Here is a 13763-nt window from a genome sequence, read left to right as displayed (position 1 = left end):
AGTCGTTTCCATTTCTTGTGGCGCGAGCAATTTAAAACAAGAAATCCACTTTATCCATATACATATGTATGTATGTATTTACCACTCAAAGGCGAGTATACACTTACATACTTACGTGTAAAAAAAAAACTTTGTAACACTCTTACTTACGCAGGTATTGTTGTAGTTGCATGAAGTTGACTGTAGCTATGGTACTTACTGCTCCATACCCCTCTCACTCTCCCACAAATCATCGTTAATGAGCACTAAAATCGCATAAGTAGTTAGAATTATGTCTGGAATGAGTTTTTCTGCGCTTAACTTTCAATTCCACGACTTCCGCGGGCGGAAACGATTTTTTATTCATCTGCATCTGTTTTAAGTTTTTTTTTTTAACAAAACCTGCTTTAAAGAAAACTAAATAACTCAAGTTATAGTAGAAGCGTAAGATTTTTTTTTTTGAAAGGCTAATAGAAAATTATTAAAAAATCTTTCTCAAATGAAAGTAAAACAAACTACTAATCAACTCTTAAAACGAAATACTTTTAACGCATTGAACTTAAGATAATGGCAGCTCGTAATTTTAAGCTATAATTTATGCATATTTATTCGTATTTTACAAAAAAAAAGAGAAAAAAATGTTTGTATGCTTCTCTTTTGGGCATTGATAAAAATGTAAATTTTACTAAAATAAAATTTCAACACAAACGAAACTTATATAATATTACAAAAACAACTTAAATAATTACTTACTACTACATCATAAATAATCCATCGATTTCGTGCAGCTGTTGATCATCTCCAAAGGACGGCAGTTTACCCACATATTTCACTAACAATTACAAAGTACAAACGTGAAGAGAGGCATTTGATTTTAGCAAACGAGTGTTAAACCATTTTAGAAAACTTCATAAAACAACCTTACCAATAAAATTGATGTCCACTAAATTGTTGTACGTTGCCTACATTCATATGTACATAAATACTAGCTAATGAAGTGACCATGTAAAAAAATAAAAAAATGATAAATTTAATGACATAAATGCCGTTGGACACAATAATGTTATCTACACACACCTATATAAATATTTACACAGAGCAACTAGCAACAACAACTATTGTACATCGCTGTTAGTGACAGACAACACAATTTGTTAATTGTTAATTTCATGTAAAATATTTAGAGTCATGATGTTTTACCTCGATGTTGTTAAAGAAATATTAGAAAATTATTACATAATGCGAATGCTTCAAATATTCAATTATCAATTGAAGTGGCGTCAAAGTCAACTCTTGTACATACCCCAATTCTCCACAAATTTCAATAATGTGAATGGTAATAATTAATTATATTTACATATACATATACAGATATACATACATGCATAAAGTATTAAACAAAAATTAATGTAATATTTTAAATTAAAATAAAAACGGCTTGCCAACTAAACCAAACTTTGATTTTTTCTTCTTAATGGAATGGAATATTTGAGGTTAAGGGGTTAGGGGTAGCCAGAGGCCTGAAAAATGATGATTTTCAATAATTTTTTTTTTTTTGCTAGTCAATTGCTTTATTTTACAAACATAAAAACGTAGCATTAATACATCATCTTTCGACTTGACTTTAGCAAAATTTCAAAAAACAAAAAAAAAATTATTAATTGTAAAAGTTATCGCTTGGAGAGTCCGTTTCTCCAGAAGTCCCTTGCGGTGATCATCACAAGTCCTTGAAGATTCATCTAAAATCAATCAGACAAGGGAAATTAGTTTTATTAATAGATAATATGTTGCCTGATCGAAGCTTTTCTTTCAAAATTAACAATATGGCGGCCTCAGGAAATATTTTTCAGATTTTCGAGAAAAAACCGACAGTTATTTGTTAAAAAAAATCGAAATTTTGAAAAAACAATCCTTCGATCAGGCACGAGTTGTTTATGTTTTTCAAAAGCAGTATACATTTCGTTAAAATCTACCAAGCGGTTTTTAAGTTACAGTGATCACTAGTTCAAAAAACATAGTTTTGAGAAAAACGCATTTAAAGTTTTGCTATCGATTTATGTAGAGTTATACGAATTATTTAATTACTTACACTGTGTCACCTATTCCTGGGCCATATAATAGTTCTTCAGCTGTCATAGCAGCTTCCAAAATATCGATATGCTGTTGCCTACGTAGCATTCTACCTTCGCGATTGTTATCGTTAGCGCGCTTATCTGCCACTTTGATACGTGCAGCATCCATTTTTTCAGTTAGCTACTTGCTCCCGAACGCTCTCGAACTCTCCGGAGCGCCCCAGCGCCCTTTGTTAATTGTTGAATAAGACGAAAAGTATTTCTTGGATTCACTTCAAATTTTCACACAATACTTTTAAGATATTATACTTTAAGAATATGCAAAAAAAAACTAATCTTTTGAAAATTCTGGCTACCTCTAACCCCTTAAGAAGTTTCTCAATGCGAGTTTAATTGAAAAAAGTAAAACAGAAAGCGAAAAGTAAACGAAATCTTATTAGGTATGGGAATAAGCTTCCGCCCTCATAGAAGAGGCGTCGCTTGTGTTCGGTCCAGTAATATACTGGGGATTTGAAGGTGTATATGTGAGGTCTCGATCCCAGTAGTTGACATTCGTTTCAAGCATAAAGATCCTTTTTTATCTAACGCCAAAAATGTCTACGTTCGTTCCGAAAAAACCGCATTTGCGGGACGTCAAGCTTCATTATTACCTTTTAAAGAAAATCACGGTAATCACGCTTCAACAAATACAACTTGTAAAGAGTGGTTTCGACGCTTCCCAAGTGGCAATTTCGAAGTGAGTAATAACGATCGCGAAGGACACCGAAAAAAGTCGAAGATACTACAATAATTATTGGATGAAGATGCATGCCGTACCCTGTGTCAGAAGAAAATAACCGGTTTTTTTCTTGTAACTTCAAGATATATTTCGTTCTGCTTTTTGCTGCATTATAGTCCCACTTAAGGGCTACGACGCCAATGCTAACTCAGGTTAGTGTCGTTCGAAACTTTCCCGTAAATGCAACCAAACAAAAATGAGTGAGAAGTACGCTAAGCGTTTCGAGGCGGTATTTTTATGGACGCATTCAAAAGGGCCGAAAGTGATTAAAAAATCAAAAAAGTTTGTTGGGATGTGCAATCAACAGTATAAATGGTACAAAAATGTTGATGACTTTTCCGAGCGCGGCTTGAAGCGAGTGACGACCAAAAAGCAGGATAAAGTGATCGTCCAACTTTTTAAGCGGGACCCTTCTTTGTGACTACGCCAAGCGCGATCAGTTCTTGCAAAAAAGGGCATAGAAGTGAGTATCAATACTATCGAATGTCGACTGAAGGAGGTAAATATATCCTACCTTCCCACATCATCAAAAACCTCTGCTCTCAGAGAAATAGGTACATTCAGAAACAACAAAACAAGAAAATGGCGTCGCAGTATTGGACTGGCCTTCTCAGTCCCCAAACGCCAACCGCATTGAAAATGTGTGAAGAACTATGAAAATGTATCTTGCCTGAAGGCCAGTCCATAATTTAAAGCAACTCGTGCGTCAAATTCGCAAAACCTAGTCCTGTTTGTCGACGAGCTACGCAGAAAAGCTGGTTCAAAGCATGAAAAAGATGCCAGACAATGATGAAGACTACACGGCCTATTAAATAATTGCGACTCGTAGTTTTGTGTATAATTTCATGTAAAACTTTTTTACATATATATCTTTTATACTGCATAAATAATCGCGGTTCCTTTTTTCTGGCACAGACTTAGACTTACAGAGTTGGATGTTGACAGATCAACCGTCGGTAAACGTTTGCACGCGATAGGAATGGCCCAGAAAGCAGGTAATTAGGTGCCACATTAATTGAAGGAGAGGAATATGAAGAGACGTTTAGAGACGTGTGAGATGCTTCTTGAACGGCAGAGAAGAAAAGGTTTTCTGCATCGCATTGTCACTGGCAATAAAAAATGGATCTCTTATGACAACCAAAAGCGTCGAAAATGTTGGAGCCTGCCAGGTGAACCAGGTCCATCGACAGCTAAGAAAAAAATTCATGCTTCAAAGGTAATGTCGTGCATCTGGTGGGATCAGAAGAGTGTCATCTATTATGAAATCCTTAAACCATCTGAAACCATCACTGGCGATCGTTATCGACTGCAGCTAATGCGTTTGAATGGAGCTCTCGGAGAAAAGCGGCCGGAATGGGACAGTAGACATGACAAATTGATTTTGCTGCATCAAAAAACTAGGTCACACATTGTTAAATCGGTTCAGTCACTGAATTGGGAAAGTTTGCCCCATCCGCGGTATTTCCCAGACATTGGACCTTCGGATTACCATCTTTTCCGATCAATGCAGTCAGCCCTTATAGGAGAGCAGTTCACTTCTTGCGAGAGCATCGCAAACTGGCTCAATGAATGGATCAAGTCAAAAAAACTCGAATTTTTCGTCAGAGGAATCCGTATGCTGCCTGAAAGATGGAGTAAAGTTGTAGCTTCCAATAGCACATACTTCATATAATATCAGGTATTGTTTAATTGTTTAAATAATTCGCAACTTTGGCTAAGAAAGGACGGAAACTTATTACCATACCCAATAGTTTTCTATTACTTTCTTTGGACTGCATACGAGGTGTGTTTCCTATACCAAGTTTTAAATATACATTTCGGAACAAATTACTCTCTCTTAGGCGGACACTCTCTTGGCCGGGCGCGGACAGTTATTTTTCACATAATTGACGCACAAACCTCTGTTGAGCGGACGTGAACTCCTCATAGGCGGAGAAAATATAAAAAAATGGAAAAAGGGGCATTCTCGAATAAAGAGTGATGTTTTTTTTTCGTTATAGCGAATATACGTACATAATGCGATGGGAAGATCAAACCTTAGTGTGAAGTGGAAAATTGAAATTATTAACGCTTACAAGGAAACAAATTTTTCTGCACGGGGATTAGCTGGTAGGTAAGTTTTACTAATCAAATCTTACAAATATGATTTTTCCAGATAAAAAGCAGTCCATTACATTTGGTGTAATGTCATCAAATGCTGCAAGATAGGCCTTTTCTACAGAGCATTGCCAAAGAAAACTTTAGCTTCAAAAAATGAGGTATGACGTGGAAGCAAATTATCAAAGGAAATACTTATTTTGTGCAAATATGGCGCGGGCAAAATAAAAACCTCTTGTTATTCGGAAGTCTGCTCGTCCAAGAGCGTTTGCGTTAGTTGATATTAAACAACTTCCTATAAAATGGCAATCAATTAAGAAGACATGGATGACACGAGAAGTGATAAAACAATGTCTGATGGAATTCGACAAAAAAATGCAATTGCAAAACAGAAAAATACTATTAGTTCTTGTGACTTACGTATGAAGATTATGAAAAAATTGCTCTACCTAGTCAGACGGCTTCGGCTTACCAGCCTTTAGATCAAGGCGGGATTCGAAATTTTAAAATTTATTATCGAAGCCTTCAAGTCAAGCATAACTTAGTAAACTTACCGACTGGCTCGACTAAAATATTGCAAATGTCTCAGAGGCTCAACTAAAATATAGTAAATGTTTCGTAAAAGAATCCAGGGCAAAAGGTCTAACGGAAACCATAAAAACTGTTTCCAAAACGCAGGGTTTGACAAAAGTAGAAATATGTCAACTGAATTCGAGGGCTAAGAAGACTTAAGGCTGGCAGTGCTTCCTTGAATACCTAGATTGCGGGTTGGACTTTATTACCATGAACGCATGGAAACTATTGGCGATCATAGTACTGTCACTGAGCATATTACCGAAGAATCTACAGAAATTTTCTCAAACTTTCAAATTTGAGGGGACCCAGTGGTCTAGAAATTTCTATAAATCGATGTTTTGTTTTTTCAATATTCCGAAAATACAGTATTTTAAGATTATACTGTGAAATTTTCATGCGGAAATTCGCAATATTATAGCTTATACAGCCCATTAACTATGTAGAGAGCGGTCCGCGCGCTCCTGCACCTCAAACTTTAAACTCATTTATATCGAAACGACTTTTTTCGGTCTGGTGTTGTCAAAATAAAAAAATAAAAATTCAACCGGATCGTCTGAAATTGTAATATGTTGTTCAAACTACCAATGGCTATCGCCTAGATAGAATAACGATATTATTATTTCAATTATTTCGTGTTTTTTTTATTAAGAAACTGAAAAACCCCGGTTTTTAGAGTGTCAAATTCAAAACCGCACCATTTTGTCAAACTTTTTTTTTTATTCTAGCAGCGGGACATAGTTACAGTCATACTAATTAATAATTTTTTTGGTTATTGTGTTTCAGATAAATAGAAGAGTCAAAATAGACGATACCGCCCAAGCCCAATTTTTCGGGAGGGTCAACTTCAGCGTCATTTTTTATATTATTAAAATGAAAAAAAAAATTTTACTTACAAAAATTAAAAAAAATACATACAAAAATTCAAAACAAAATTTTACAAAAATTAAAAACAAAAATAAAATTTTTTTTTTACCACAAAAATTTAAAAAAAAATCATTTTTTACCACAAATATTAAAAAAAAAAATGTTACCACAAAAATTAAAAAAAAAAAATTTTTCAAAAATTAAAATTTTGTGTTTTAATTTTTGTATGTAAAAGATGTTAAATAAAAAGCCTAAACAATTTAAACATCATTTTCCTTTTTTTATTGTAAAAAAATTCCTGAAAATGCCCCAAATTTTCGAGCTCTCGACCACCCGGACCCCTTAAAGCGATTTTGCAGCGATGGCTTTACTACTGGAAAGCCAAAGCCAATCCAATGTATCTGCTTTTATGTAGTTTATTGACTAGAATGAAATACTTATTTTTATTTTCGTAATTACTTTATATGCACTTTTGCACATAAATAAAATATACACTTTTGAAAAAATACATACACACTTTTGTTTAAATATCTTTTATTCAAATACGAAATAAAAAATATTTTTCTTTTAATTTTATTAAAAAGTTCTAAAATAAGCTGCCCTGCCGTTGAGCGGATACCTCTCTTGGGTGAACAAAGGTTTACTGACGGTGTGAATTCCCCTGTGAGAGGTTTCACTGTGCATATACATATATTAAACATCTAAAAACTGGCATACATGAAAGAGTATCAACAATTGTTCCATTCTTAAACAGTTTTATTTATTTTCTACACAAAATCTTTACAGCATTTCATTAGAAAGCACATTTACTCCACGCTTTTCCTTCTTTATTATTCGTCTATATGTAGCAACACATATACATACATACATACACATATGTCCATCAGAATCAAGCGCACAAATAACGCATACATACATAATTTACAGACACACAAAGCTGCTTTGCAAACCGGAAGCACGTGACGGCAAACTTTACATTCTCATCACTGCCATCGCTGCCAAACAGCCCCTCCCCTTCTTCGGCATTATGCAAATAAGTTAAGCATTTCGTTTATTTAATGTCACACAATAAAGCCACGCCACGCAATGTCCAATGCTTCGGATTGAAATCCGTCTCAAAGTCAATGGAGCCGACATATTTCGCGTCGGTTCGTTGTGGTTTGCGATAGATCGGACACTCGTAGAGTTTGGGGTCCTTACCTGCCGTCGTGTTGATGGCGTAGATGTAAATGACGGGCATTTGTTCGTAGAGCACTTTCATCTTCGACTCAACCAATTTGCCGCTGCGTCTTTCCAGCGAAGCGCCTGAAACCGTACAATAAGTAGAAAAACGTTGCTTGATTGAAAGAGCGAATGCAAATAAAAAAACAACACAAATACTAAATAGAAACAGAGTGTAAGCTTTTTACGAACGCACATTACAAAAACTACAATACGTCATATTAAATGCTATTCATACATACAAAAGGACATAAATAAGTGAAACGTATAAAATTGCAAACTATGTATTTTTAGTATAAAATCAGCTGGCGCAATGTATTCAATATACCTTACATATAAAGCGTGCGCGTGTGGTCGTATTCATTTGGCTTTCATTTGAGCGAAGGTTGCAAAAATTGTAATTGCAGCGCTACAATGTTTCTGGCAGGTATAACACATTTTACTCTGCTTCCACACACACACACATGTAAACGTGTTCCTTGTACATAGCCAGTGGGTTATTTTATTACTGCCGCATTGGCAGCATTTTTTGATAGCATTTCGAAAAAAAATTAAGAACTTCAATACAGCTTGACTTGATTCCGCTGAATCAATAGACGCTGCGGGGGAGCGATAGGAGCGGCAGTGGCCGATCTGCAAAAATTTGTATCGGTACGAATACTTGAACAAAACTGAAAAATCTGTGGGTCTCTCTAATACCAGCAGTGGCTTCCAGGCGGAAGTCGTGGCAATTGGGGAAGCCAGTAGGCTACTAATCGCAGATTTCTCTTTTAGGGGTAATATCGCTATTCTTTCGAATAGCCAAGCTACAAACCAGGCACCGAGCTCGGCTACAACAACCTTTAAAGTGGTGGAACTCAGTAGGAATAGCCTTACTACCTTGAGTGAAAACCATAAAGTTACCTTAATCTGGGTCCCGGGACGTCGGAACATTGAAGGTAACGAAAAAGCAAATAAACTGGCAAAAGAAGGATCCGCCATGAATAATGCTCTTTCAGAATCGGTATTCAAACCATTAGGTGTAGTCAAGAGTACAATTTCCCTAAAATACCTCTGAATCGTGGATTGTAGATGGAGAGAGTAGACGAAATGCAAAATTAGCAGAACCTTATGGGCCACCTACAACCTCAAGCAATCGTCGACATTGATAAACATGAAACGACGGGACGCCTAGAGACTAACGGGAGTCATAACTGGCTTTTGGTCTGTCGGAGAACAAGCAGCCAAAATGGGCATCCCACACAACACACAAAAAGGAAACAATCTTCCACTTCCTCTGTGAATGCCCCGCCCTATGGAAGGATAGAATATTAACCCTGGACCAACCGCTGCTCGAGAGTCTCGAACAACTGTCTGGCTTAGACGTTAACAACCTAATAAGGTTCTTCAACCGCACAGACTGGATAAAGTCTTGCTGTAAATTACTGTTACATAAGTTGGTAACGAGGATGTGGCAACAAAATGGTGCGGAAGCGCTAGTTGGATTCTGGAAGAATCACCACTTTAACCAGCCAACCAACCAATACTCGAAATCAACGACATTAACGTAGGGAGACGGTCATTAGTGCGAAGTTCCAATGCTGTTTTAATATCCAGCAAATAAAGCAAATGACTAGCAAAAAAATGTTTGAAAATCAAAATTTGAAAATCAAAATTTTTTCGGGCCACTGACTATCCCTAACCCCATAAGTAATAAGTTTTGTTTTGAAAAATATGAACTTGCAACACGTAATAAAATTATTTAATACTTAACTCACTTATGAAGCACAACAGTTTTAACTTACTTTGAGCTTTTAATATTTTTCTATTAGTTTGATTATAATCAGATAATTATCTGATTTCTATCTGTTCCCGAGGTTTGGGAGATTTCGCAAAACTTCTTACGCATATGTATGTAAATTGCTACACACACATACATGCACATAGTATAATTTTCAACTAAGGTAAACATCAATTACGGTATCAAAGCTTGCAGAGTAAATTTTCATCAAAGTTGTCCTGGTTATTGAAATGTTTGGTTGAGCACGAATTTATTTTTTTGGCCATTTACGTATTACCTCACCACCGGTTAGCCACAACTTTTTCGATGGGTAGTTGCCGGTAGTTGGTTCGTGCTGGCACACATACAAACATATAATAAGTATACTGGTGATTGCATTAGTGTGTGTGTGTGTGTGTGTGGTGTTCGCTTTTGCTGTTAAGCAAAATGACCCCAGGGAGCAAACGTAAAGAGGAATGAATTTACGATGTGAAAAGCGTAAGAATGGGAGTCAACACAACCCGAAATGGAATATTTTTTGGTGTTAATGTGCATGCACACCCACATCTTGATGGCATTTGGAATGGTGCTATTGGCACGTGGTAGAGCTCATTTTAAAAGTAAAGAACATGCACTTGTTTGAGTAAGTGAAGAAGCATTCACTAAAACGTACGAATTCTGTCACCTCAGCTCATAAAAAAAAAACACAAATCCCTACTAGCTAATGGGAATAGCACAGCTGCTGCTCAGAGCGCGCTTGTCATCCTTTTCCATTATAATCGAATTTATTTAACCTACTCAGCAACGACGCTGCTGTAAGAAGCAGACGCTCCTTTGTAATGCTTTTATCGAATTATTGGTTTTTGTGATTGACCAGTAACAGAATTCCTTCGCCTTCAGTCAATCGGACAGTGACGTTTATAAAGATAAAGTGGCAAAAGGTAGGAACATTTATGCAGATACATATCTACACAAACAATTTTATTTGGACTATTTCCAACTTCTAATGACTTTGCGTTATATAGTAAACATTTCTGCATATATACATACATAAAGGGTTTTCCAATAAGAGGTGTTATTGGAGGTCTTTTTCCGTAAAAGATCAATGGTTCCGTTGCTTGTGTGGCACATAGCGCCGTCTCGTTGAAAATAAACGTTGTTCAGATCAATACCATCCAATTCCAGTCATAAAAAATCGTTAATCATCTCTCGACAGCGCAATCCATTCACCATAACTGTTGCTCCAGCTTCATTTTCGAAAAAGTAAGGTCCAATGACTCCGCCGGACCATAAACCGCACCAAACAGTCACACGTTGAGGATAGAGAGGCTTTTCAACAATAACTCTTGGATTTTCTAAGCCCCAAATCCGACAATTTTGCTTGTTGACGAAGCCACCGAGGTGGAAATGGAAATGGGCCTCATCACTCAAGATGATTTTTCGATGCAACTCCGGATAATTTTCATGCATTTGAACGACCCAATCAGCAAAGACACGGTGTTGTTGATGATCGGCCGGCTTGAGTTCTTGTGTTAACTGGACTTTACAAGCCTTAAGACCCAAATCTTTATGCAAAATACGGTGTAATGACGTTTGTGCAAGTCCTAATTCCAAAGAACGACGAGAAATGGACAAACCTGGGTTTTCTTCAACACTTTCGGCTACAAAAGCAATATTTTCGGCTGTTCGACACATTATTCTTCACATCACTAACTTGTCCCAGCAGCTCGAATTTTTTCACCAATTTCTGTATTGCGGACCGACAAGGTGCTTCACGATGACCCAAGAATGTTCGAGTTTTACGAATCGTCTCTGCCCAATTTTCACCATTTTTATAGTGAATTTTAATAATTTCAATGCGTTGTTTAAGCGCGTGTCGTTCCATTTTTATTAATGACGTAGTTTCTACTTGCCAAATATCAAAAAATTACAGCTTCAAAGGTGACGTATACCGACATAGTGGGCTATACAAAACAACACCTGTTATTGGAAAACCCTTTACTTACGCTTTGCTTGCTCTCCAAACGATTATGAGAATGAGATAGATTAGAAGCAAGAATGATAGAAAGAAGGTTGCGCCCTTTAGAGAGTGCGTGACGTCACACTAGCCTAGTTGCGCAGCGTTGCCAATCCTTAGTCCTTCGCAAAATATGTTGTGCCTTTTTCGTTTAGTGTTTGTTTCTTTTTTATAATTTAAAGCTGTCAAAATTGTAAGTTAAAAAATTACTATAATTAAAGAAAAGGCTAAAAAAGGCTACTCTTGCATATAAAGCTCATGTTGAGATGATTTCAGAGCTATTGAAAATCTTGAAAATAAAACGATAGCTACAGGTATTTTGCTGCCAAAGTCGCAAAATATTTACTTGTAGGGCTCACCATTAACTTTGGCTCCATCTTCAATTTTAGACCAATTATGCCTCTCGCAAGCAAATCACACTAAATTATACACTTTTTGATATACTTTTTTTTATTTTTCACTGAACTGAAACTAAGACGCATTCATTAAAGGTGGTGGCACTAGACCAACAACACTGTTCTGTACGTTTGATTGCCAAAGCAAAGTATTTATAAACTAGAAACAAATAATGAATTCGCCTTGTTTCATTCTGAGCTGACAGCCACATGGACACGGCGAAAGAAAACACGGTAATTTACCAACACCACCTTTAATACATTCGCCTTGACTGAAACTATCCTGCATACGACTAAGTTTCTAATTTATACTCATGCGCCATATATTTCCATATTCAACCATAAGTAGATGTATGTTCAGCTGAAGTAATCGCAAATGGAAAGAATTTCCCAAAAAGCTTGAATCCTTATTTTTTTTGTTTTTGGTTTGCATTCGCTAATAACGAAACAGCTCAACTTAATTTAAGAGACAAATGTTGAAGTCAATCGTCAATGGAAAGTCAATTTAGAAGTAACAATAAATATATTATAATAGGTCAAAAGTACAAGGAATCTATGAATACATACATATGTACATACAGTGGATGCTACTGAAACTCACAAACCGATTTTTTACCAAAGTTTACCTGTCTTGTTAAACCACAAAACACGAAAAAAATCTCAAACTTTGGCCATAGTTTTTTATTTTTTATTCTTGCTGAGTAAGTAATTTTGAAGCTCATTGTATTTTTTTGCAATATGAGTTTGCAATTGTAGTTTTTGTTAGAATATGAGGTAAATTTTCGTAATAAATTAACCAAAAAGTAAACGAAATAATCGCTGTACGATTTTCATTGACGCGCACTGTATATATCGCATAACGGTAGGCGGCAGGTGGTTTGCCAATAAAGCAAAAACAAGCCATGTGCACAGAAGAAAAAAACTTCTAAGAAAAAGCATAAATGTGGCGCATACAATGGTAATAAAATAAAAGCAGCTGAGACTTCCTATGAGCTCAGAGGTCATAGCCTTTCGAGTGGCATGCCACAGTCACCGGTAATGCCGAGTAAAACTCACCTTCCAGAAACAGGCCATGCACGTAGACACCTTCGGTGGGGTATTCGGCGATGTCTTCCTTGTTATAGCGGGTTATTTGATTTTGCAATACCACCGAGTCCAGAGCCCAACCCTTATGTGCGCGTGTCACTTCCTGATATCCCACGCAAGTGAGCACACCGAGGTTAGTTTTCCATTTGTTTTCATTTATGCGTGTTTGGTTTATTGTTTTGTTTTTTGTTTTGTTTTTGTTTTTGTACATAAGCAGAAGCAGCGGTAATATATGCGTGTGTCAGCAATGAAGTGGGGCCAGCGCAGTCGTTGGTTGGACATTGTAATTGAAATGGAAAGGTAGAAAAATTAAATTAGAAATGTTTTGAAATAAGAAACAGTTATAAATACTGCTAAATAGCAACAGCGTACAAAGAGATCAAACCACGCACTCAAGCAAAAACATCACGCACACACACATAGAAAGTTATGTATGGACATACATGTGCACACGCCTGTGCAGCCCAAAGTTCGCTAGAGTTTTGTTTAGTAATTTAATCACATACTGATGGCATAATCAACATAGCAATCAACCGTCACAGATTCCGCTGAAGAGCACAAATCCACGTATGTGCAAACGTAAGTTTTTCCCACAGCGCACAGTGCCACGATCTCATAATAGAAATGGATAAAAATGTCTATGGCGAAAGTGGAAAAGTGTAAAATGAATGGATCCCAGACAATGCTGCAATATGCGAGATTTGATCAAGCAACGGGAAAAACACAAATTCTTTAGCGTAGAAAAGAGCCGGGAACTACTTTGAATTCCTTACTACAAAGCCGAGCATAGACTTAGCTTAGAAATCATAAAACCCATAAGTTGAGAAAAAGACATTTTCGATGTAAATATCTCCGCAGAGTCTTTCTTTTCATAAATGTTTGCGAGGGTGGCTATAATCGAACATTAAGACCAGCATTA

The 13763-nt window shown here is 36.4% G+C and overlaps 1 protein-coding gene across 1 annotated transcript in view; it reads right to left on the bottom strand.

Moving 5' to 3' along the window:
- Positions 1-7179: 7179 nt before the first annotated feature.
- The window catches only part of LOC129247219 (dynein axonemal heavy chain 5), a 119371-nt gene continuing 112787 nt past the window's right edge, over positions 7180-13763 (bottom strand). Inside the window, exons 35-36 of the mRNA XM_054886253.1 lie at positions 12815-12947; positions 7180-7671 (exon numbers count right to left, since the gene is read on the bottom strand). Of these exons, the coding sequence (XP_054742228.1) occupies positions 7418-7671; positions 12815-12947 (387 nt within the window). The 3' untranslated portion in view covers positions 7180-7417. The remainder of the gene's footprint in view (positions 7672-12814; positions 12948-13763) is intronic.

This window comes from Anastrepha obliqua, chromosome 1 (genome assembly GCF_027943255.1).
Source record: "Anastrepha obliqua isolate idAnaObli1 chromosome 1, idAnaObli1_1.0, whole genome shotgun sequence".
Classification (NCBI taxonomy): Eukaryota; Metazoa; Arthropoda; class Insecta; order Diptera; family Tephritidae; genus Anastrepha; species Anastrepha obliqua.
Note: the sequence above shows the minus strand (reverse complement) of the source record. Positions and strands in the feature narration are given on the sequence as shown.